The sequence below is a fragment of the Ovis aries genome, chromosome 3 (assembly GCF_016772045.2).
Source record: "Ovis aries strain OAR_USU_Benz2616 breed Rambouillet chromosome 3, ARS-UI_Ramb_v3.0, whole genome shotgun sequence".
Taxonomy (NCBI): Eukaryota; Metazoa; Chordata; class Mammalia; order Artiodactyla; family Bovidae; genus Ovis; species Ovis aries.
The window spans coordinates 80,296,908-80,321,230 of NC_056056.1; the positions used below are offsets into that span (position 1 = coordinate 80,296,908).

At 38.8% G+C, this 24,323-nt stretch overlaps 1 protein-coding gene across 1 annotated transcript in view; it reads left to right on the forward strand.

Annotated features, from left to right (window-relative positions):
* The first annotated feature begins 8,323 nt into the window (after positions 1 to 8,323).
* The window catches only part of LRPPRC (leucine rich pentatricopeptide repeat containing), a 100,979-nt gene continuing 84,979 nt past the window's right edge, over positions 8,324 to 24,323 (forward strand). The window contains exons 1-6 of the mRNA XM_015094408.4: positions 8,324 to 8,514; positions 17,618 to 17,817; positions 19,143 to 19,265; positions 22,866 to 22,987; positions 23,094 to 23,152; positions 23,832 to 23,918. Coding sequence (XP_014949894.2) covers positions 8,366 to 8,514; positions 17,618 to 17,817; positions 19,143 to 19,265; positions 22,866 to 22,987; positions 23,094 to 23,152; positions 23,832 to 23,918 — 740 coding nt within the window. The 5' untranslated portion in view covers positions 8,324 to 8,365. The remainder of the gene's footprint in view (positions 8,515 to 17,617; positions 17,818 to 19,142; positions 19,266 to 22,865; positions 22,988 to 23,093; positions 23,153 to 23,831; positions 23,919 to 24,323) is intronic.

A 24,323-nucleotide genomic window follows, 5' to 3' on the forward strand; every position in this document is an offset into this window, starting at 1 on the left:
AGCAATAACCCCATGTTGCCAGTGGTGGTTACTTTCTTATAGTAAGTGACCCTGCATCTGTCTTCCTGGTTTATATGCTTATGAAAGAACTGTTGTTTGACAGAACTGTTGCTGAAGGGTGTAACAATGACAAATTGGACCTCTACTTATAATGAGAATCTCAGGCTGTGTGCAAATAAAGGTCCAAGCAGAATATTTTTTGAATAATTGGGAATTACATAAATGAATAAATTTGGCTATGAAGAATGTAGTCACAGATGGATTTAGCCCTTGATTCATCAGACAAGTTGCCTTAAGAGAAAATACAATAACTAAACAAATCTGCTGGTTAAAATATGTTAAGGCTTTTAACCAAAACAGGCTTTTAAACTCAAGGCAATCACTTGTTTCTTTGCTCATGCTAGTTTGGATGTATTTGTGTGAAAATTGAAGGTGTCTCCAAAAAGGCCAACAAACAATTATGAATGATCAGTTCCATTTTTTGATTCTTTGTGATTCCTCATAAATTATATGAGGCCAAGAAAAGGTTAATTTGACCTAAGTGAAAGGAGATTAATGTCCACAGCCTTTTAAATTTTCCATTCAAAGCACTGAGTACCATACTTTTAGCTCAGAATTTTGAAGACACTTTTTTTTTTAAACTTTGGTTTTAAATGAAAATCTCTGTCTTAGATTGTATTGGCAACAATCTCAGATATTTCATATTTTGTGTAAAATGACTTAGCAACAACAGGTAGTTTTGGTGTTGGAGCAACTATTTGTTGGAGAAGTCAATCAACTCTTGTTCCTGTGAACAAATCTCCAGCTCAAGAGGTACAGCCTGACACATTTGCCTGTCTCCCGTTGTTTATCTTGCATTTATATTGACATGATTGAGTACAGTGCTTTTCAAACTCCAACTCATGATACAGGTGAAGAATGAAATCAAAATATAACCAGAATTTAAGATCTTTTTCTTTATGAACACAATATCATCTACAAAGTAGAGAGAATAGTAAAATGAACTCCCATACACCCATCACCCAGTTTTAACAATAGCAAGATGTTCACATCAGCTTCTTATGTCCTGTTGTTCCAACTTTTACTCCTTGGGAGGTATTTTCGAGAAAATTCCAAACAGAATGTTAATTTACTTCTACATACATCAGCATGTGGCTTCCCAGATGGCACTAGTGGTAAAGAAGCTGCCTGCCAATGTAGGAGACGAAAGAGACATGGGTTCAGTCCTGGGAAGATCCCCTGGAGGAGGGCATGGCAACCCACTCCAGTGTTCTTGCCTGGAGAATCCTGTGGACAGACAAGCCTGGTGGGCTACAGTATCTGGGGTGGCAAAGAGTCAGACACGACTGAAGTGACTTAACACGCACGCATGCCAGCATGTTATCTTTAAAAAACATATAAATATTTTCTTACATAAAAACAAAGTCCATTACTACACTAAAAAAGCAACAATTCTTGAATTATTCACTATACCTCAAGTGTCTGAAAAATGTCTTCTTATAGCTAGTTTGAACTAGGATCAATCAGGATTTAAAAAAATAAAATAGAGGGATTCCCTGGTGGCCAGTGATTAAGACATTGCCTTCCAATGCAGGAGGAGGCTGATCCCTCCTCGAGGAGCTAAGATCCCACATGGCTCATGGCCAAAAAACCAAACCATAAAACAGAAGCAATACAGAAACAGATTCAATATGACTTTTAAAATGTCCCACATCAAAAAACAACAAAATTTAAACAACAACAACAAAATTTTAAAAATGAAACAGAAGAAGATAGATTAGTAGATATCTAACAGCGTCACATGTAGCAAGGTTAGTTATTATTTCATGAAATTTTTTGGTTATATATGTATTAGGGTCATTTATGAAATGAATTTTCTTATCATTGTTCATAGCCACAGAAGCATAAACACTGTTGGTTTAGTGATCCTCTCCTTTATTCAGCAGGCTCTGGGCAGACCTCTGTGTCCAAAAACATTCTGTGCAGTTTGGAAAGGGATGTCTGTACAGAAAGGAGAGCTCTTCATTTTTGCTGTTTCCCCTGCCTAGAAGTCCTCTCGCCACCGTGCCTACTATTTCACATCCTACCCAGGCTCCAAGGGCTGAAACGTCGTTCCCACTACGAATACTTCTTCTGTTCTCCTGCCTGGCAGTCATTTGGCTTGCCTCTTCTTCATTCTCCTCGCCATACTGCCTAATGTGGTGGTTATTTATGTACAGTATGTGTTTTATCATCTCCTATAAGTTAAGCCCCTCACGTGTAGGACAGAAAATTTCTTTGCCCTGAGATGTGAACTGCCCCATGATCTGCTTACACTAAGCATTTAACAACTGAATAAACTGAGATAGGAATTTGGGACAATAGCTATAGATTATTGGGCAGTAAAGATGCTGGTGTCAAAAACTGGGCCCCAAGGAGATACTGGAGAAGAACCCAAATTCATGAGGTTTAGACTTGATTACGAAAAGCAACAATAATTTTTCACAGTTTCCTATGCAAGTTCTAACATTCCCCAAAAATCCTGGGAGGAAAGAATAGATATCACCAGTTTTACACTTTTTTTTTTTTTTTTTACACACACACAAAAAACAAACAGTAAAGTAATTTTTCAAACTGTTAAGATTCTGTTCCAAGACAATTCTATTAACTGGGGATGGGGACCCCTAATTTTTTTCCTTAAATTTTATTTTTAATTAGAGGATAATTACAATACTGCGATGATTTCTGCCATACATCAACATGAATTGGCTGGTCATAGGTATACATATGTCCCCTCCCTTTGGGACCTCCCTCCCATCTCCCACCCCTCTAGGTTATCACAAAGCAGAGGCTTAGGGTTTGCTGCGTCATACGGCAAATTTCCACTGGCCATCTGTTTTCTATATGGTAATGTATATGTTTCAATGCTACTCTCTCAAATCATCTCATCCTCTAACTGACAGTCAAATGCATTTTATAGTTCAGAATAAGGTAAGGGAGAAAACGAGGATGATCCACCTGGACTTCTCTTCCACAGCTTCTAGAGACTAAAGAAATCTGAGAATGATTTGGGAAGTCTGAACTGGTAAACAAGGAAAAATCCCTCATTCTCACTTACACACACAGCATGTGCGCACATATCTTGAGTGCATTAACAACTACTCATGCCTCAGATCTCCACTTAAAGATCCCTTTTAATGGAAACGTTTAAAATTCCCAAACGAGGCACATTCTCTCAAGGAAACATGTCTCTTTCTTCAGCACCCGTTTCAGTGTGTAACTCCTTGACTGTGATTATTTAACACCTGCCTTGCCTCTTAGAATATAATCTCTATAACTGTAAGAACCATGCCTGCTTTTGCCCATCCTTTATTTTCTAGCACTTAACTTGCTGCCTCACAGAACTTAGGTATTTATTAAACAGTGGGTACATTCATGATTGAATAAGTGAACGCTTAGACAAATTTCATCAGTATTGCCTCACACTTCAAGAGGATGACTCACACAAGAATAGAGAGAATGCTGGTTGCAGACTAAGGGTTTTAGGGTTAAAAGCAAGTAGAAGAGAATATCCATCTATTTTCACCACTACCTCTACCAGCCTCCCTGATTCTGCAGCCATATGCCTTGTCTTTCCTTCTGTGACAATGGCTGGACTGTCTGGATTCTTACCTAAAGTCGACCCCTTCCCTTTTGTATTGGATTCCATCCTATCTTGGATATTCAATGTACTTTCTCCCTCTTCTATATTAGCAATTTTTCACACCTTACTAGAGCACTGTCCAGTAGAATTTTCTATGATGATGAAAATGATAGCTAATATGTGACTATTGAGTACTTGAATGTGGTTAATTACTATGAAACTGAATTTTTAAATTTTTGATTGAAAATCTTAAAATCTTTAAAATTTAATTTAAATCTTCACTCCCCCACCCTTCATGTATTCTTAAACTCACTTCAAACAATCGTTTGACTCAACATGTTACAAAAATAGCTCTTCTAAACATCACCATGGACCTCTGAGTTGAGAAATCCTATGGTCAGTGATGAGTGCTCATTTTACCAGAACAGCCACGTTTTACATGGCTGATAATCCCCATGATTGGAAGACTTCTGTTATTTGTGAACTCATCACTCAGTTCTTCTTCTCTGGCTATTCTCTCTCAGTCTCCTGTGCTGGATTTTCATCTTTGCATTCTCTAAATACTGAAATGTCACAAGTCTCAGACTTTTGACAGCATCTTTTCTCTATCCATATTTTCTTCCTAGGTGCTTTCACCCATTTCTATGGCTTCAAATATTAGATACAGACTTTAGACTCCAAGTGTATCTCTAGCTCTGAACTCCAGACTTGTATGTCAAACAGCCAAATCCCTGCTCAAACTTGACATTTAGATGTCTAACAGGCACCTCAAGAAGATTACTTTTAATATTAAAAAATTAAGCTGATAGGAGAATAATTACTTTACAATATTGTGATGGTTTTGCCGTACATCAACATGAATTGGCCACAGGTATACATGTGTTCCCCCTCATCCTAAACCCGCCTCCCATCTCCCTCCCCACTCTATCCCTCTGGGTTGTCCCAGAGGATGGCTTTGGGTGCCCTGCTCCATGCATCAAACTTGCACTGGTCATCTATTTTCCATATGGTAACGTACATGTCTCAATGCTGTTCTGTCAAATCACCCCACCCTCGCCTTCTCCCACTGAGTCCAAAAGGCTGTTCTTTACACCTGTCTCCTTTGCTGCCCTGCAGGTAGGATCATTGGCACCATCTTTCCAAATTCCATATATACGTGTTAATATACAGTATTTGTCTTTCTCTTTCTGACTTACTTCAACTCTAATTTCAACTTTTAATCTGTTTTTCCCTCAGTCCTCTCCTTCTTAATCAGTGTCATCTCCATCTTTCTAATTATTCAGGCCAAAAATATTGGGGTCATTTTTGATTTACATCCCACAGTCAATCCATCAGTAAAGCCTCTTGGTTCCATTATTTAAATAGAGTGAGAATTTGACTCGTATTATCTGACCTGCCAACCCCCTAGTCCAAGTCACTACCATCTCTACTTTGTATTATTGCAACAGCCTTCTCACTGATCTCCCTTTCATTTATCCTCATTCCCTCAAAATCACCTTTTCAAACAGCAATGTGTGTGATCCTTTAAAAATGCAAATGGACTCATATCACAACAACATACTAAACTTTCCAAGGTTTCCTACCTCATTCTGAATAAAAATCAAAGTCCTTATAGCCACTTACAACACTCTGCATGATCAGGGCCCCAGCTGCCTCTCAGATCCTCAAGCCCACCATCCCCTCCACTACCTCTTTGCTCTTTCTTCTCATCCTCACTATCCTCACTGTTCTCCGAGTGGGTTAAGCATACCACCCTTAATTCCTTTACCCATATTTATTTCACATCACAGTTTTCCTCTGTCTTCCAAAACTAAACTTTGGAGCGAATCAAATCAAAGTCCAAACTTGGTCTCTATTGTTCTCTACTATATCCGCATCTCAAATAGTGCCTGGCACTGCACATGTGTTCAATGAGTGAGTAAATCTTATGCTAACGCCTAGTAGCATCAGTTCAGTTCAGTCACTCAGTTGTGTCCGACTCTGCGACTCCATGGACTGCAGGACACCAGGCCTTCCTGTCCATCACCAAATCCCAGAGTTTACCCAGACTCATGTCCATTGAGTCAGTGACGCCCTCTAACCATCTCATCCTCTGTCATCCCCTTCTCCTCACGTCCTCAATCTTTACCAGCATCAGGGTCTTTTCAAATGAGTCAGCTCTTCACATCAGGTGGCCAAAGTATTGGAGTTTCAGCTTCAACATTAGTCCTTCCAATGAACACCCAGGACTGAATTCCTCTAGGATGGACTGGTTGGATCTCCTAGTAGTCCAAGGGACTCTCAAGAGTCTTCTCTAGTACCACAGCTCAAAAACATCAATTTTTGGCCACTCAGCTTTCATTATAGCCCAACTCTCACATCCATACATGACCACTGGAAAACCAAAGCCTTGACTAGATGGACCTTAGTCGGCAAAGTAATGTCTCTGCTTTTGAATATGCTGTCTAGCTTGGTCATAACCTTCCTTCCAAGGAGTAAGCGTCTTTTAATTTCATGGCTGCAATCACCATCTGCAGTGATTTTGGAGCCCTGAAAAATAAAGTCTGACACTGTTTCCACTGTTTCCCCATCTAGTTCCCATGAAGTGATGGGACCAGATGCCATGATCTTAGTTTTCTGAATGTTGAGTTTTAAGCCAACTTTTTCACACTCCTCTTTCATTTTCATCAAGAGGCTCTTTAGTTCTTCTTCACTTTCCACCATAATGGTGGTGTCATCTGCATATCTGAGGTTATTGATATTTGTCTCGGCAATCTTGATTCCAGCTTGTGCTTCATCCAGCCTAGCATTTCTCATGATGCACTCTGCATATGTTAACTAAGCAGGGTGAAAATATACAGCCTTGACATACTCCTTTTCCTATTTGGAACCAGTCTGTTGTTCCATGTCCAGTAATAACTGTTGCTTCCTGGCCTGCATACAGATTTCTCAAGAGGCAGGTCAGGTGGTCTGGTATTCCCATCTCTCTCAGAATTTTCCACAGTTTGTTGTGATCCACACAGTCAAAGGCTTTGGCATAGTCAATAAAGCAGAAATAGATGTTTTTCTGGAACTCTCTTGGTTTTTCAATGATCCAGTGGATGTTGGCAATTTGATCTTTGGTTCCTTTGCCTTTTCTAAAACCAGCTTGAAAATCTGGAAGTTCACGGTTCACGTATTGCTGAAGCCTGGCTCAGAGAATTTTGAGCATTACTTTACTAGTGTGTGAGATGAGTGCAATTGTGTGGTAGTTTGAGCATTCTTTGGCATCGCCTTTCTTTGGGATTGGAATGAAAACTGACCTTTTCCAGTCCTGTGGCCACTGCTGAGTTTTCCAAATCTGTTGGCAAATTGCATGCAGCACTCTCACAGCATCATCTTTTAGGATGTCAAATAGCTCAACTAGAATTCCATCACCTCCACTAGCTTTGTTTGTAGTGAGGCTTCGTAAGGCCCACTTGACTTCACATTCCAGTGTAGTATAACCCAGAGTAAATCATTTAACTTTTTCGTTTTTGGATCTTCTTGTTCTCACCTCTCAAAGGAGAAATGAGCTTGAATACCTCCAAACACATTTATTCAGTGATTAATGCTTCACATCAGGTAGGCGCTTCTACTACTGGAAAAAGTCACACAGTTCCTGTTTTCAAGGAGCTCGAGTGCTGAAGGGAAATGATCCTCCAGGGCTCCCAGAGAAATTTTCTGAGCATTCAGTTGGGGATGCTTAGAACGAAGCTAGGTGAAGAGGGTGTTGGAGAGCTGGTTACACCTGAAGCTAGTTCTTGGCTTCCCAGATATTCCTATTTCCCCAACAGATACTGAAAGGGGCAAAACTTTGCTGAGAAAGCTATTCCGAATTGTGTTGGAAAATACATAACTTAACTGTCACCTAAGTGTTTTTACAAACTAAGATGGCATGATAGCATAGTACTGTTTTAAAAGAGTTGTTTGAGTGGAAACCTTTGGGTAACTTAGAAACTTGTAACCAAAGTTTACATATACAATACGCAAAATATTAAGTTGATATATGTGCGTAGGGGGCCCTTCAAGGTCGTAAGGCCTGGAGACTCTTCTTTCCCCAGATTTGGCGCAGGACTCTTTTTTTTTTTTTTTTTCTTCCAAGACTCAATTATACTGTGATCTTACCTCCGATGCTAGTGCATTTACTGAAGGAAGGGGCGGGTGGGAGTTGGGGAATATAATAGGTTCACTTCCAGCACAGTGCAAAAGTCTTTAACGTTTTCCTGCCCCACACTTGGAGAGTATAGAACGTTCCCTTCGGTAGGCGCGGCAACCTGTGCTCGGAGCCGTAACAGACGGCCGCAAAATCCGCAGCGTGCAGAGAATTGTCCCACACTCCTGGATCTTCATAATCGGCCCGTCTGGAGAATTCCCGGGGTTTCTGGCTAGTTGGCCCAGCCGCAAGACCTTGCGCTAACCTGGGCGGAGTCGACCTTTTCCGACTCTACCAACTGAAAAGTGTAGGGGTGGACGGACTGAACATGCCAACATGAAGGAAAGAGGACCGAAAGAGACGCCCCCTAAAATTATAAATCAATCTATTTTCTTATATAAATATCTCATGGGGACCGTATGTCCTGGGAGAAGCAAGGTCTTCCATCTCCTGATTTATAACAACAGATGCTTCCCCCTACGTCTAGCACGCTCAGTCGTTGGTCTCTTCCGCGCCGGGCAACCTAGCGGTCACGTGCCCCTCCTGTCCTTCTCGCTCAGCGTGCATCCTGCTTTGGGGACAACCGAGCCATGGCAGCTCTGCTGAGACCGGCCCGCTGGCTCCTCCGCGCCGCAGCGGCCCCGTACCTCCCACTCTCCCTGCGCCTCCTCGCGGGCGGCCCGGGCCGGCCTCACGCCGCTCTCTGTCTGCGCGCCGCTCGAGCCAGGCCTGTTGCCGGGTGAGTTCCTGGCCGCTTCCCCCGGCCTTCCTGTATGCAGCTCGGCCGTCCTCCCGGGGGCGAGGGCCGGGTCCTGCCTGTACTCTGTCCACACCTTTTTCCCGGCTCCTGGGCCTGGCGTCCCCGGGCCTCCGACCACACTCCTCATCCCGCAGGGGCGGAGTTTGGGGTGGCGGGCTCGATCGCCTTCAGAAGGTCACTGGCAGGGCATGCTTCCGGCATGAGTCCTAACCTTCGCCGTCTCGCACTTGGTCTATTTGCCCTCGGGCTACGGACAGCCTAGGAAGTTGAGGGGGAGCTTTAAAGGCTGTTGCTGGGGGTCAGGTGTTACTACTTAATCATTGAGTAGGTTGGGTGCTGTCCCACGTGCAAGCCGTATTGCACCAGCTAGGACTTAGGTTTCGAGAGCTTTGTTTTTGGGACGGAGGGTAGGTTGGGAATTCTGGGTGAGCTAGGGATAGCTTAAAGGTGGAAGTTTAATTATGACCCCTTAGGGATTTTGCCTGCGTTTTGAGTGGTGTTTACCTCAGTGTTTACGAGGATGTGAGGTGGGTTGGGAATTGTCACGGTACTTCAAACCCATCCATCTCAAACTGGATTCATCACTTTACTGTACGCCAGAAACTAATACACCCTTCTAAGTCAACTACATTTCAGTTTAGAAAATTAAACAAATATATATCAAACTGGATTCATCTTTCCTATTGTATCTGTCCCTCTTGTGTTTCCTGTTTTAGTGAACTTTGCTGTTTCTATCAGTTTTCTAAAAGAGTTTTCATTCACATTTCCTTGACACCTCCCTGTCCCCACCTCTGCTGCTGCTGCTGCTAAGTCGCTTCAGTCGTGTCCGACTCTGTGCGACCCCATAGATGGCAGCCCACCAGGCTCCCCTGTCCCTGGGATTCTCCAGGCAAGAACACTGGAGTGGGTTGCCATTTCCTTCTCCAGTGCATGACAGGAAAAGTGAAAGTGAAGTCTCTCAGTCATGTCCGACTCTATGTGACCCCATGGACTGCAGGCTACTAGGCTCCTCTATACATGGGATTTTCCAGGCAAGAGTACTGGAGTGGGTTGCCATTGCCTTCTCTGGTCCCCGCCTCTACCCCTGTGTATTGATCGCAGAAATGATGTCCTATTAGATCTGCTTCATTTGGAATAATTCCCCACCTTCTCCCCACATTATTCTGTAGTTCCCATGATAATTTGATCATGTCATTGTCCTGCTTAGAGTGGGACATGGTGGTGGCTCCCTGGTGGTGGTTCCAGGGTAAGGTGCTTCATGATCTGGAGATGCCTGTGGAGCTGCCCTTCTTGTGAGTTCATTCCCTTGGCATCCAGACTCTGCTTCAGAGTCCTTGACAGCAGGGCTTCTGAAACTATAATGAGTGCAGGAATTCTCTGGGGATCTTGTGAAAATGTGGATTCTGGTTTTGTAGGTATAGGCAGGAGACAGATTCCACCTTTTTAACAAGCCCCGGGATGATAAAGGTGCTGCTGACCTGGGAACCAGCAAGGCTTTGATGGGCCACGTTGCACCTCTTCTTGCCTCTGATGGTGATTTCACTCTTGAAATATGTCTCCTCTGTTAAATCTCTGTTGCTGGCTTCTCACTATTGACCACTCCCTTGTGCGGAATTACTAAAGCATCAGTTAACACTATTGAGTTTGTACCCACCAGCATCGCAGACTTCATTGTAAGTTCCTTGAAAGCGGGGGCTTTTTTTTTTTTTTTTTGGTCTTACTCTTTTTGTGTCCCCTCTTGTTTTTAACTTTGTGACATATAGTAGATGTCAAATGTTTGTTGAGTAAATCAGTGAAAATCTTAGACATTGAGGAAGGAATATTTGTGAGAGGCAGAGGAGTTTGAAGGGGTACTCCTATTCATGTAATCCATTGGATCGCCACAAATTCACCTTGATCTTGATTTCCAGGAATGTCTGAGAAGGACAGATGAGTATTATTGAGTGAAATTATAGAATTTATTCATCAGTTCTTATGTGCTTATCAGAGGAAGGATAAGCGTTGAGCTAAATCAGTTTGGGTGGCAGGTCTGGATTGAGCATTATCTTAAAGGTGAAGAGCACATATTGCCTTATGACAGACTGTTGTGACTTCTAAAATCAAAAGGAAAGAAAAGTTTTCCTTGTTTACCTCTCATTAAAAAAAACTTTCTGCAAATGTCAAAAGTTTGTCTTGGTCCCTTGGAGTTGCAATTCAGCCTCTACTCCTTTTATCAGTTACAGAGGGCAATGATAGGCATGTGTGTGGCTCATTATATTGATATATGTGCTGTCCGTAAGAGAGGAAAGTAATACGGCATTTCAGAGGCCAGAGAGTCGTGATTGAAATGTTTGAAATATGTTTGGCGAGAGTCATTTGTTTGGCAGTAGCGTATTGCTCGTGTTTAAGAGAACACTGGTAATGAGTAGTCAGTGTTAACAGAGGAAGAAATTGGGAGGTTGTACTTTTATCCTGTGTGTCTCTGTGGGGTGGGATGTAGTGGAAATTGACACTGCAAAGGCCAGTCAGTTGATTAGAAAGTTGGTTGGAAGCCGTTGGAGGGTTTTGAGAGGTACAGGTCTTGACAGTTTCCATAGACTCTGGGAGAGACAGGGACTGGGAATGGATAGACCAGTGAGGAACAACGTTTATGCTGCAGATCAGGGTTAATGGGGCCTCAACTAGGTGGTGCAGAACTGAGGAGAAGATAGATTTCTTTTCTGAGAGAACAGGAGCTTGGCAAGGATGTTAGAGTTAGGAAGGATCGAGTTGGAGATGAGGATAAAGGATAATACCTTTGGTGTAGATCTTTACCATTGTCAAACTGTGCGTGTGTAACTGTATCACATGTGCATTTCATCTTCTGTGCATTGTTGTATTACAAATTAGGAAACTGAGGCTTAGAAGGGTGAAGTAATTTATCTAGAATCCCCACAGCTGGGATTCATCCCCAGATGCTGTGATTCTCAGTTCCCAAATGTTCTGAATATGTTGTGTTTTAGGTACTGAAGGGATTACTTATGGACATAAAAAGACTTTTTAAAAGGCAATACATATTACATTATAAATTGAGGAATTAAAGGCGATCACAAGTAAGTAAGCATATGATCTCAGAGTGTAAACTCTGGAGGAAATATGGAGAATAATCTAATCTATCCCACTCTTTTATAGATTCTACAGAGTATCTTGCTCCACATCACATCGTAGGTCCCAGCCTGGTTAACTGATTTATCACTTCCTATCAAAGCTGAGACAAAGGAGACCTCCCTCTGGACTGGAGGAGCCAGAGATGGAGGGGACATCTGGATAGGTGGATGGGAATGGCATTGGTGTTTCAAGCCAGCAGACTGTTATCAAGTGTAGAAGGGCTGCAAGTGACTTTTTTATTCCGAAATTCTGTGACTTACCATAAAACATAAAGCAGTATTTGGGGGAACAGCTTAACTGGGCAAGACTTTCTAGAGAAATTAGGTCTTGAAAAATTCAGGGAGAAAATAGTGCAGGGAGAAAGTTCATTGTGACAGCTTTACAAAAGATTTTTTAAAAGATCAGTCAGATAAATTGAGTTGTTGTTCAGTCACTAAATTGTGTCCGACTCTTTTTGACCCCATGAACTGCAGCACGCCAGGCTTCCTTGTCCTTATCGTCTGGAGTTTGCCCAAACTCATGTCCATTGAGTTGGTGATGCCATCCAACCATCTCATCCTCTGTTGTTCTCTTCTCCTCCTGCCCTCAGTCTTTCCCAGCATCAGGGTCTTTTTCCAGTAAGTCTGCTCTTCACATCAGGTGGCCAAAGGATTGGAGCTTCACTTCAGCATCAGTCCTTCCAGTGAACATTCAGGGTTGATTTCCTTTAGGATCGACTGGTTTGATCTCCTTGCTATAACTTAATTTTGTTCTCAGCAAGAATGTTAGAAAAATAAAGAGCTTGATGCAATAGTTATTTCGGAATATTTACTTAAGTAAATAAAGCTGCAGAAATAGGTCTTTATCTACTTGGTATCCAAAAGCATTTTCCTAACAGAAGTGCAATATTTTGGGAAACATTGCGTTATCTCTGTCTTTTTACATCGATTCCTGTTTGGTAAATGCTACTATCTCTGAGATTCTACAGGCCTAGAGTTGTGATAACTTGGTCAAAGTTACACGTCTTAGAAATGGCAGAGCCTGAATTCAGGTCAGTCTGTAGGACTCAAGCCCATGCTCTTAAAGCTGGTGTTTCCACTATGCCATGAAGGCTTCTGTTTTTGTCTCTAAAATTGATACATAATAGGCAGAGGATAAATTAAGTCTCTCTAGGGTACTTTTATTAATACCTGAAGTTTTCTCTCTTACATGGGAGTGAGAATTAACAAATTTGTAGTGAAATTAGGTGGGGGTGTCAGTGGTATGTACTTCTTTCCCATCTCCACTGCCCACCCTAAGTTTCTGTCCGTCTCTCACCTGGACTATTGTAACAACATCCTAAAATGATATCTGTTTATTCTTACTGCCCTTCAATTTATTCTCCACCCCACAGCTAGACTGATCTTTTCAAAACAGACATAGATCATGCCACAATCCCTGCTTACAAACCTTCAGTAGGGTTCTGATACAGTTTTGTACTTGGGATGACATCTGTACTTAGAATAAAATCCAGACCCCTTTCTTTCACAGTCCTCCATGTCTAGGCCAGCCTGTCTCTCCAGTATCATTCCATCAGTTGTTCACTTGCTTGGTCTGCCGACTGTTCTCGTTTACTGAGAATACTCATCCTCTCCTGTCTGTGTGGCGGTTTTTTTTCATCCTTAGTTTATAAATTTGAATGTCATCTTGGTACATTTAATCCAAAGTAGAACTGTGCCGTTATTCTTTCATGAAAGTCCCTTGTTTATTTCCTTAGTAGAACTTAACACGACTGGTGAGGTTTTTTTTTTTTTTAAGTGTAATTGATTATTAGGTTTATTAATACTTACTTGGCTTCCCCGGTGGCTCAGACGGTAAAGAATCTGTCTGCAAACAGGAGACCAGGGTTCGATCCCTGTCCGCACAAAACCTGCACACAAATGTTTACAGTAGCTTTGTTCGTGAAAGTGGAAGTTGTGCCCAACTCTGGGACTGTAGCCGGCCAGGGTTCTCTGTCCTTAGGATTTTCCAGGCAAGAATCCTGGAGTTGGGTAGCCATTCCCTTCTCGAGGGGATCTTCCTGACCCAGGGATCAAACCCTGGTCTCCTGCATTGCAGGCAGATTCTTTACTGTCTGAACCATCAGGGAAGTCCAATATAGTGGCCCCAAATTGAAAGCAACTTAATGTGTCCTTCTGTAGGTGAACTGATAAACAAATGGTAGTATAGCCGTACAAGGAAATGTTACTCAGCACTAAAAAGAAATGAACTATCAAGCCGTGAAAACACACAGAGGAACCTTAAATGTATGTTGCTAGGTGAAAGAGGCCAATCTGGAAAAGACGATCCACTGTATGACGTTTCAGAAAAGGCAAAACAGGACAAGTGAAAAGTGGTTGCTTGCTTGTTTAGGAGGAGGGGGAAAGAATGAACAGGTTAGACACAGGGCATTTTTAATACAGTGAAACTATTTTGTGGTTCTGTAATGCATGTCATGTATTTGTCAAAACCCATAGCATGGATATGTACACACACAGAGTGAACCCTGTTGTAAACTATTGGTCGTTATTTGTAACATGTATTACACTAATACAGAATGCTAATAGAGGAAATCGGGTCGAAGGGAAAGAGGATATAATATATGGTAACTCTGTACTTTCTGAACAGTTTTTCTGTAAACTTAAAAATGCTGTGAAAAAGTAAGATATTTTAAAAAGTGACAGGCTTAATAAGGGAGTCCAATGGAAGCCTATATATAATAGGCTAATAGTAATCAGTCTAATAATAATCTAGCCCTTGTACGTTTTTGAAATATGGTTCCTCAACTATAAAATCATTATGTTTTTGCACTAAAGGGTCAAAAATCAACTAGCAGCAATTATTAAGAAACAAAGGCAAAAAAAAAAAAACCCTGAGAAAAATTACTTGTTAAGTGCCAGATTTTGTCAGAAAATTCAGGGGTAACTGGATGTTAGTAGTGAGTGCTGGAATCTCAGGAGGGAACCTGAGAAGTTTAACTTAAAAAATAGAAAGGAGCCATATATGACATGAGTAGCGTGATGAAATACTTTTCCCTTAGGTGTTTATGTCACTGGGTCGTCAGGATTTGGGAGCAGTGCATTTCAGCTGGTGCAGGCCTGATGTATAGGTTCCTGCCTTGCCGTGGACCCACCTTAATCCCTGCACGTGTTCTTTCCTTTCTGTTACAACATACCCGTTCTAGACTGCATGCATGCCCAGTTGCACAGTCATGTCTGACTCTTTGCGACCCCATGATGGACTGCCAGGCTTCTCTCTCCATGGAGTTTTCCAGGCAAGAATACTGGAGTGGGTTACCATTCCTCCTCCAGGGGATCTTCCCAGCCCAGGGATCAAACCTGTGTCTCTTGCATCTTCTGTGTTGCATATAGGTTCTTTACCACTGCACCACCTGGAAGCCCTAGCTACAGAATTCTTTTTCTTTCAGGGTGTGTTCAAGTGAATTTAAAAACAAATTGTGACTCAAATAAAAAAAGGTAGAAAACACAGTCCTACGAGGAAACACTGGAGAATCCTTTTGAAGAGTGAAGAATCCTTCGGTTTAAATATGTAACCCTTCTCCCCAGTTTATTTTATAGCAGAATCATATTTTGACTTAATAAAGCTAAACACACTTACACGTGAAAGAGATTTGACAGCATTAAAGATTTGTGAGAAAAAAAATAGCTTTAGAACGTTCAAAAAAAAAAGAACGAACGTTCAGTCTACTGTGCTGGTTTATTAACATCTCTGTTTTCTCCCTGAACTTTGTTTGTTCGATGTTACATGTTAAAACTGCATTTTGAGGAGAGGTTTTATTTTTATGCTCCTCCACAGTTTATCAGATTTGGCTTGTATTAAAAAAACATCGACAAATACTGCACTTCACTATGGTTTTTAAAAACTTTATTTTTATTTATTTGGCTGTTCCAGGTCTTGGTTGCAGCACTCTGGGTCTTTAGTTGTGACATGTGGGGTCTAGTTCCCTGACCAGGGATCAAACCCAGGCCCCCTGCCTTGGGAGCACGGAATGTTTGCCACTGGACCACCAGGGAAAGCCCCAATTTTTAAAAGATTTATTTTTATTTATTTGGCTACTTGGGGCACACAGACAGGGTCTTCGATCTTAGTTGCAGCATGTGGGATCTAGTTCCCTTGACCAGGGAGCGAACCCAGGTTCCCTGCTTTGGGAACAGAGTCTTAGCCACTGAGCCAGCAAGGAAGTCCCTTCACTATGATTTTGAAATCTCTCTTATTTAGCTTTCATTGGTGAGCAGTATTTTACACTCATCTGAACCTGACACATTGTTCTGAGTGATTTAAAATATTTTGTGTTTGCCTAACTTGGGGATAGGTTATTAATAACTGATCTCCTAGAAGGGGTAAATACATGTAGCAATATGTAGCAGTGTATCTTCTATGGTTCATAGGTAAAAACCTAGTATTCATTTCATTTAACTAGCTTTAATCAATTAGCCATCTACAAGTGCTGATCATTAGATTTCCTAATTAAGCAAGATGACATTGTTTTTAGTTAGTATTCTGATATTTTCCGTTGTTTTCCAGTCTGCTGTTTTACATCAGGTGGAATCATTGATGGCCAGAGTGGTTGTGTTTTGTCCCGGGTCCTGGTGGTAGAATTTCTAGTTGGATATTGATTACTGCCTCTGTGTTTTGCTTAAACTTGTGAAACTACTGGTGTTACTTTCTTTAATGTAACATTATGTAACATTAAGTTTTGTGATTTGTTTTTCAGGTTAGTAGCATAAGAAGTCAACAATTTTATTTTTAAACTCATGAGCATGTATTTACTTTGGTAATTGACTGTTCAGTTCAGATGCTCAGTCGTGTCTGACTCTTTGCAACCCCATGGACTGGAGCATGCCAGGCTTCCCTGTCCATCACCCACTCCCAGAGCTTCCTCAAACTCGTGTCCATTGAGTTGGTGATGCCATCCAACCGTCTCATCCTCTAATTGACTGTGGTTAAAAAAAAAAAAAAGTAACATGTTAAAAAAACGTGATTGTCATCGTAAGGGCTTTCTTGAATTAATAAGTAGAGTGTTTTTACATTATTACTTAGTTAATATATACTTAGTGTGTATTCTTTAGTTATACTTACTGGCTACTTCTGAAAATTTGGGGGTAAATGTGTAAATCTGCAAATTAGATGATTTTATGTGAGATTGGAATGTATAGGAAGTTCAGGTTTAAAGATATATGACAGGGCTTCCTTCACACGTAAGGATTATTTCCGTTTCATGTTTGTAAATCAGGTACAGCCTGTATTTCTACAGTGTGAAATACCTCTGATTTCATGTTTTGGCCTGCATGTTAGACCTGCTTTATTAAATGGTTTAAGGGTTGTTTGCTTTTTGTAAATACGTATGCTAGTCTGACCTTTATTAACTTTTTTTTTTTACTTAAATGTTTCAGATTTATTTAGAAAGATGGGGAATACTTTTATCATTAATGATCCTTTAAAAAACTGCATATTTGGAAATGGGTCTTATTAATAGTTCAATATCTACACCTAGAAAATGTTCAAAGAGTGCTTTAGAATTCTTCACAATTTTAGGTATATTTTAGATCTCTTGTTCATTTGTAGAGGTTAGAAAAGCTTTGTAGCATAATCTTCATTTTTCTTCATTAACTTGGTTTTGGATAAGGGAGATTTAAAAACATACCATATTATTGTCTTAGTTTGAGATGATTCCATGTGGGAGGTTATCGAGAGACATTGTGAGACAGTTATTCAAGAGGTTATTTTGCATACAATTTATGTGCTTGTGATTTTATTTAAAGCAAAGGTCAAAACTTTCTTCCCTACCAATTTATACTTCTGGACATTTTTGCTATTACGCTATGAATTTAGGTATTCAGTAACTAATAAAAAAGCTTTGTATAAATTTTACTCACAAAGATGACCTATGTGGATAGTAGTTGACATAGTTTATTACTAATTGTGTTTCATTTTGTAGAGGTCTACTGAGCCAAGCTAGGCTACATTCCATTGCTGCTGAAAAAAAGAATTATCTTCAGGAGGAGCCCACCTCTTCTCATAGGAGGAATGCCAGCCAATTTGATTGGGCTTTAATGAGGCTAGATAATTCTGTCCGAAGAACTGGCCGCATCCCTAAGACTCTTCTACAAAAAGTCTTTGATAACACCTGTCATTCAGGTATTTCAAAATTTTCTATTCAAAAAGTTGAACTTAAATTCTGGTTTGATGGTAAGCTCATTACGGAGCACATTGTTTGGTACTTTAAATTTTGTCATTTCTATTTGTGATTTTATGTTATGGTTGTGGTTTTTTTTTTTTTTTTTTTCCAATTCAACAGAGCAAAGTTTTGAGTGAAGCATTTTGTTTTGCATGTTTATTTCAAAATCAGCAAATAAAAATTGTCTTTCCCCACAGTTTATAAAAGAATCACTTTCAGTGGTAAATTTTCTTGGAAGATACTAGTTTTTATCTTCTCTTGCATAGTGTCTGCTTTCCCTAAGATGGTCATGTATGAAAATTTCCAGAAAGACTGAAGACTGATAATCATTATTTCACTTTCATTTTCACTTAGCTGTTAACATTCAAGTCACTTATGCAACTTTGATAATCTGATAGAAACTTATAGGCCCTCAAGTCCCCTCCCCCCAACCCCCCCAAAAAAACCGGACCACACAGGCTCACACAAAATCCTGCATTCAAGCCACACGTATAATTTTGTGTATAGTTTTGAGACCGTTCACCAGCTTCCCAAAGCTCATCCATGATTTCAGTCACATTAAGAAGCTGTAGAATCTAATGATGTATCAGTATCAGTAATAACTGGCATTTAAAGACAGTTTTTATCATTTTCTGCCTTTGATTTATTGAGTTACATGGCCATCACAGCAGTCAAGTTTAGAACATTTCTATCACCCCCAGAAGAAACCTCCACACCCCTAAACATCAGCCCTCAAACCCGCATCCCTTCTAGCCCTAGACCACCGCTAGTGTACTTTCTTGAAGATTTGCTTATTCTGGATACTTTATATGAACAGAATCTTGGCAGTAAGTGGTTTATTTTTGTTTTGAAACCAGCTTTTAGGGACATGCGGCTTAAGGGAGAAGGAAGTTAGTATTTGTAAGGGATTGTAAACCTGAATTGAATATTCATAGATTTTAATTGGGCTGCTTTGTACTATTTGCATAAAATACTGAGAACCATAGCCTTTCAGTTGTAAGAAGTAGTGCATATAAATTAGCTCTTTTGTATTCATGTACTCTGTAATCTTGCAGATTGTATAGATCTCTAACCTTATCCCTAAGAAAGCAGACCAATTTTTAAAACTTTTACTGACATTTTAAATACCTGATGATTGAGATAGGATTTTTCTGATTTATTAGGACCCTTTTAGTATTACCTTTAGTGAGGCGGGAAATTTTTAAGTATTACAGATTTCAGTTTAGGTTTATCTGTATGATACTGGGTACTGTGTTAAATATTAACCATTAACCTGTTTTCATAGGTAGCGCAGGTGGTAATCAAGCCTTGCTTCTACTGCGCAGCTGTGGGTCTCTCTTGCCTGAACTAAAGCTCTCTGAGAGAACAGAATTTGCTCATAAGATATGGGATGAACTTCAGAAATTGGGTATGATTGTTTGAATGTATGATATGTATAAAGGGTGTGGATTTTTTTTCTTATAGTAAAGAATTTCTTTGCATAAATGTCATTCAGTTTTATGGAAGGGTTTACTTGATTCATATTTTTTGTGTGTGATATGACTTATTTGGTGAGTTACAGTGACATCTAGGGGCATTAAGAATAAAGTAATTTTTCCTAACAAGTACTACTTTACAGGTAAGTTAAAAAGAACAAAATAGAAAGACATTTGATCTGTCAAAGTTACAGATGCACATACTGTTTGCCCAAGTAGTTCTGTTTGTTAAAATTATTGACATATCAAGCATTTCAGTGTTTTAATATGTCTTATTTTTAGAAAATGTCTTTTGAGGTATACTTGGTTTACAAATTGTTTTAACTTCAGGTATACAACATAGACCATTTGTTAGAATTTAGATAGATATACTCACATGTGCAAAAGGATATTCTTCATTGTAGCTTGTTTGCAATGGTGAGAATTTGGAACCAACTCTAATGTCCCTGACTAGGGGCATTGGTTAAATAAATTAGAGTGTCCATAAAATGGAATATGGTGCAACCGTAAAAAAAAAAAAAAAAAAAATGGAGTTCTTCATATACTAATGTGGGGTGTTTTCCAAAATATAGTTAAAAATTAAGATGCAGAACAGGGTATATAGTTGGCTACTATTCTGAAGAAAAATATTTACATGTGTCTGTGCATATAATTAAATGTTTCTGGAAGGGTAGTATACACTAGCTATAATTTTTACTCTACTTTTTTCTTTTAAACGATAGTTGATTACTCTGGCTTCCCACGTGGCTCAGTGGTAAAGAATCCGCCTGGCAATGTAGGAGACATGGATTCGATCCCTGGGTGGGGATCCCCTGGAGGAGGAAATGGCAACCTACTCCAGTATTCTTGCCTGGGAATTCCAGTATCTTTTTATGCTTTTTCAGTTTGGGACTGTGAACATAGTACCTATTCAAAAAATAAAATAGTGTAAAAGATAATTTGATAAAATTCAATGTTCATTCCTGATTTAAGAAAATCTTCACAAACTATATATGTCTATATGTCAGTCACATAATTTAAAGATGCATGTTGAACTAGAAGTATTTGTGAGAATGGGTTATATTCTTGAATAGAAAAGAGCCCTTACACGGTAGTCATGACATTTAATACTTGAATAGAAAGACATGTAGTGTTGTCTAATTTAACTTTTCACAAATACTTTTCCTCTACACTGTATATTCTTTGTGACAGTAAAATTCATAGTATCTTTTTCTCTTTGTCAGTAGACCAGTGCTTTGAACTGACTATACTTGTTAAATGGTTGTTGAATAAATACTGTTAAAAACCTGGAAGTTGCAACTGTGACTTGTTTGAAGACTTTTAAAGCTGTACGAGATTTTTTTTTTGCCTTATCACACAGCATGTGGCATCTTAGTTCCTCGACCAGGGGTAGAGCCTGCCAGGGATAGAGCCTACGCCTGTTGCCTTGGAGTATGGCATCTTAACCACTGCATCACCAGGGAAGTCCCAAGCTATAAGAGACTTTTTAAGCTTAGATAACATGTCCAAAGTTACAAAATGAGCTGTGAAAGAGCTGAGACTGGAACTGAGTTTTCTAGAGTAAAGGGGATTCTGGAGGAAACACTGGAAATGATAGGCTCTCATTTCAATGCCACATGTTAAATTTTTTTAAAATAGAATTACTTCTGGTGTATTCTTGGCCCCATTCTGTTGATCTGTCTCCTTAAGTTTTTTTGTTCAAGTTGTTTCATCTCTTTTAGAGTGTTCTTTGTTTCTTACTCTGGAAAGCAATCCATTTTTCAAGCTATAATTTAAATCCCTCCAATCTGGAGTTTTACTTGCAGTCCCAATTTGTGTCTCATCGGTTGCCTGCATTAGAGTTGTCAATTTGTCTTTTTAATATTAATAAATACTCTTCTCTCAGCGGCTGATGGTCTTACTCATATTTGAATCTTCGTCATGAACCTTCCAGTGTTTTGCATATGTTGGGTACTAAAGTAATAGTAATTGAAATTATAGAAAATGAACTTCAAAAAAATTTAAATTTTACTTCATTAAATAGTGAGACTTTAACATGGTTCAATTTTGAAAGGCTCAGTAAAGTTTATAGTGAAAGGCTTGGACCGATGTTCCCCAGGCACCCAGGTCCACTCTTGTCAGTCAGTCAAATCTTAACTCAAAAAAAATTCTCTTAAAAAAAAAAAAAATCTCTTAAGATAATAATCACATTTTGGAAAAGGATAGATGTAATTTTTTTTTAATAAAACTATTTTCTTACAAAGGCTATTTATTTGAAACTGCAAAAAAAACTTTGCTTACTAGAGCTCTGATTTAGAGACAAAGGTAGGGATAAAAACTGCTCTGCACATAAAAGCATAAACATGTTTTTAAGTATAAGTATTAGGGCAGGTCCACACTTAATACAGTTACATAATCTTGATGAAGGGAACTGTATAATGCCATCTTCAAGTCTCTGTGTCTTTCTTGGATAGTAGAATGCCAAGCTAATAAACGTAACTGCACATAAAAGCCCTGTGAGGTGACAGAAAAGTGTCAGACGTTTACTGTGGGCAAGCACAAGGGAGTACATGGAGCAGAAAGTAATCGTCCAGATTACACCGATGGATGAGTGAGTGCAGATCTAGCAAGAAACCTGGCTTCAGTCTAAAATAGTAATGTTTTAGAATATTCTTTTGAGTTTGACCAAAGTAAATTGATGCTAATTTGTAAAATTATTACATAATGAGATTGAACAAGAACATGATACTGTGACATTAAAAGTAATGGGCAGTACAGCCAGAGCCAAGAGATAGAATTAAAGGTACACAGGTACATGGTAAGACACATAAGGACAAGCTGTTTCATAGCTTTTTATTATTAAAGTAGGATGCTTTAGGATGGTGTCCTGAGTTTTTAGTGTTAATTTTAGACAGTTAAAGACTTTCTCAATTCACTCTATGAAAGATAACAGTATTTATTTTTTTAAAAAATTCTCTTCGAGAAATAACCCATGAAATTAACTAGACATAAGAGTAAATATGGGGATAACATTTTTAATGAAATTCACAGAAATATTTTTGTCATCTGCAGAACTATGTTATTTTGACAGAAATAAAAAAATGAAACCTAGTAGTTATGTTAACCTTTATCTTGACCATAAAATCTTCCTGAAAAACCACAGTAGATGTCAGTTACCTGGATTTTGAGCAGTATTCTCAGCTTTTCCAACTTCCATGAGGAAATATTTTTTCTAGAGGAATGTTAGAGGAAGATTCACACTAGGGGAAGCAATTTCTGACCGGAAGGGAATACTATGCTTCATAAGTAAGAGACCTTTTAATGCTTGAGTAGATGGTTGCATGTAACTGTCCATTAATTCAATAGTTACTCTTGTATACTTAGTTTGCTCTGTTCTGATAGGATTTCTACATAGATGAGTCTAAATATGGGGTAAAATTCTAAAATTCTGAATTGATCATTTTATCCTTGTTACATTTAAGTGCACATATTTTAGTTGTGATAAAGGGTATGACTTTACTCTTCTAAAAATTTTATATAAATTTCACTTGTAGGAACTGTGTATGATGTAAGTCACTATAATGCTTTGCTTAAAGTCTACCTTCAAAATGACCATAAATTTTCACCAACTGACTTCTTGGCAAAAATGGAAAAAGGAAATATTCAACCAAATAGAGTAAGTAGTTGCTATTACAGGTGTGTTTATTGGTCATATCAACTTTTGTTTTTAACCAAGATAAAAAAATTATTAAAAAGTATTTATTGGCCCATTTCTTTGACAGGTGACATACCAAAGGTTGATTGCTGCTTATTGTAATATGGGAGATATTGAAGGTGCCAGGTATGTAGTTTTATAAATGTATGTTTAAGCAAACAAATATGTAAGTCTTGTAGACCTAGAATATAGTCACTTAAAAAAAATTTTTTTTACTTAGTAAGAAAATTGTTTCAGAAGGATTTTATCCTAGCGAATTTGGTCATATGACTTAGATAAAATACTAAATTGTGTAAACGGGGAAGGATAATTGAAAATTACTATTTTAATTAAAAGTATAATTTATTGGAGCGGAAGTTTAAAATTGTTGGGTTAAAAGCTGGTTTTACTTTTTTTGTTCATTAAATTGCTGTTTCCAAAAACAAATGTTGGTAACCATTTACATTGTATTCATTTATAAAACTGATAATACTCTCTCTATTTCACAAATGTTTTATATAAAATCAGTTGTGGCATTGTTCATGTATAGTTTATTCCTACTTTTAGATGGAGGGTTTAGGAAATAAGGAATAAATTGAAATGTGCAATCTCATTTTTAATGAAATGAGTCTGGTTAAACTTTATGCTTTTTGAAGGTTAATTAGTAGTACAGAAATCAGATTTTTAAAATTTACCCTCTGTCTTTAACAAGTGTACTCGAAAACTATTGATACGACTTCAGGGAATGGGATTTTTGTATCCACATAATGTAAAAAGTGTTTTTCATGTATTTCCAAGAAGTATTTTTATTTCTCTTTTCTTGCAGCACGATTCTTGGGTTTATGAAAACTAAGGATCTTCCAGTCACAGAGGCAGTTTTCAGTGCTCTTGTCACAGGGCATGCAAGATCTGGGTAATGCTCAACCTAGGGATTTCCTCTCAAGTGAGGTTTAATTTATAGGAAGCTATTGTAGAAAATTCTTAAAACTATGTTTAACTCTCAAAAAACTCTTTTGAGTCTATGTGGTAGAATATGCACATCTTAATATAAGTTATTCTTAAATTATCTGTTTCATTAAATTTTTATTTGAAGGTTTTCAGTTTTAAAAACTGAACTTGATCCAAAGTAACTGACTTTGTAAAGTTTATCAACTGTTTTGCTAGTGCCCTAGAAAATATTTTTATTTTTGAAGAATATTTTACTAAATGTTATTCTTTCCTAAAAAGATAAATTTGAGTCATAACATACCCAGTGGAAGAGGGCATATTATTTAATGTCTGTAATTATTGTATAATTTGGTTTCTTTTTTGGAAAAGT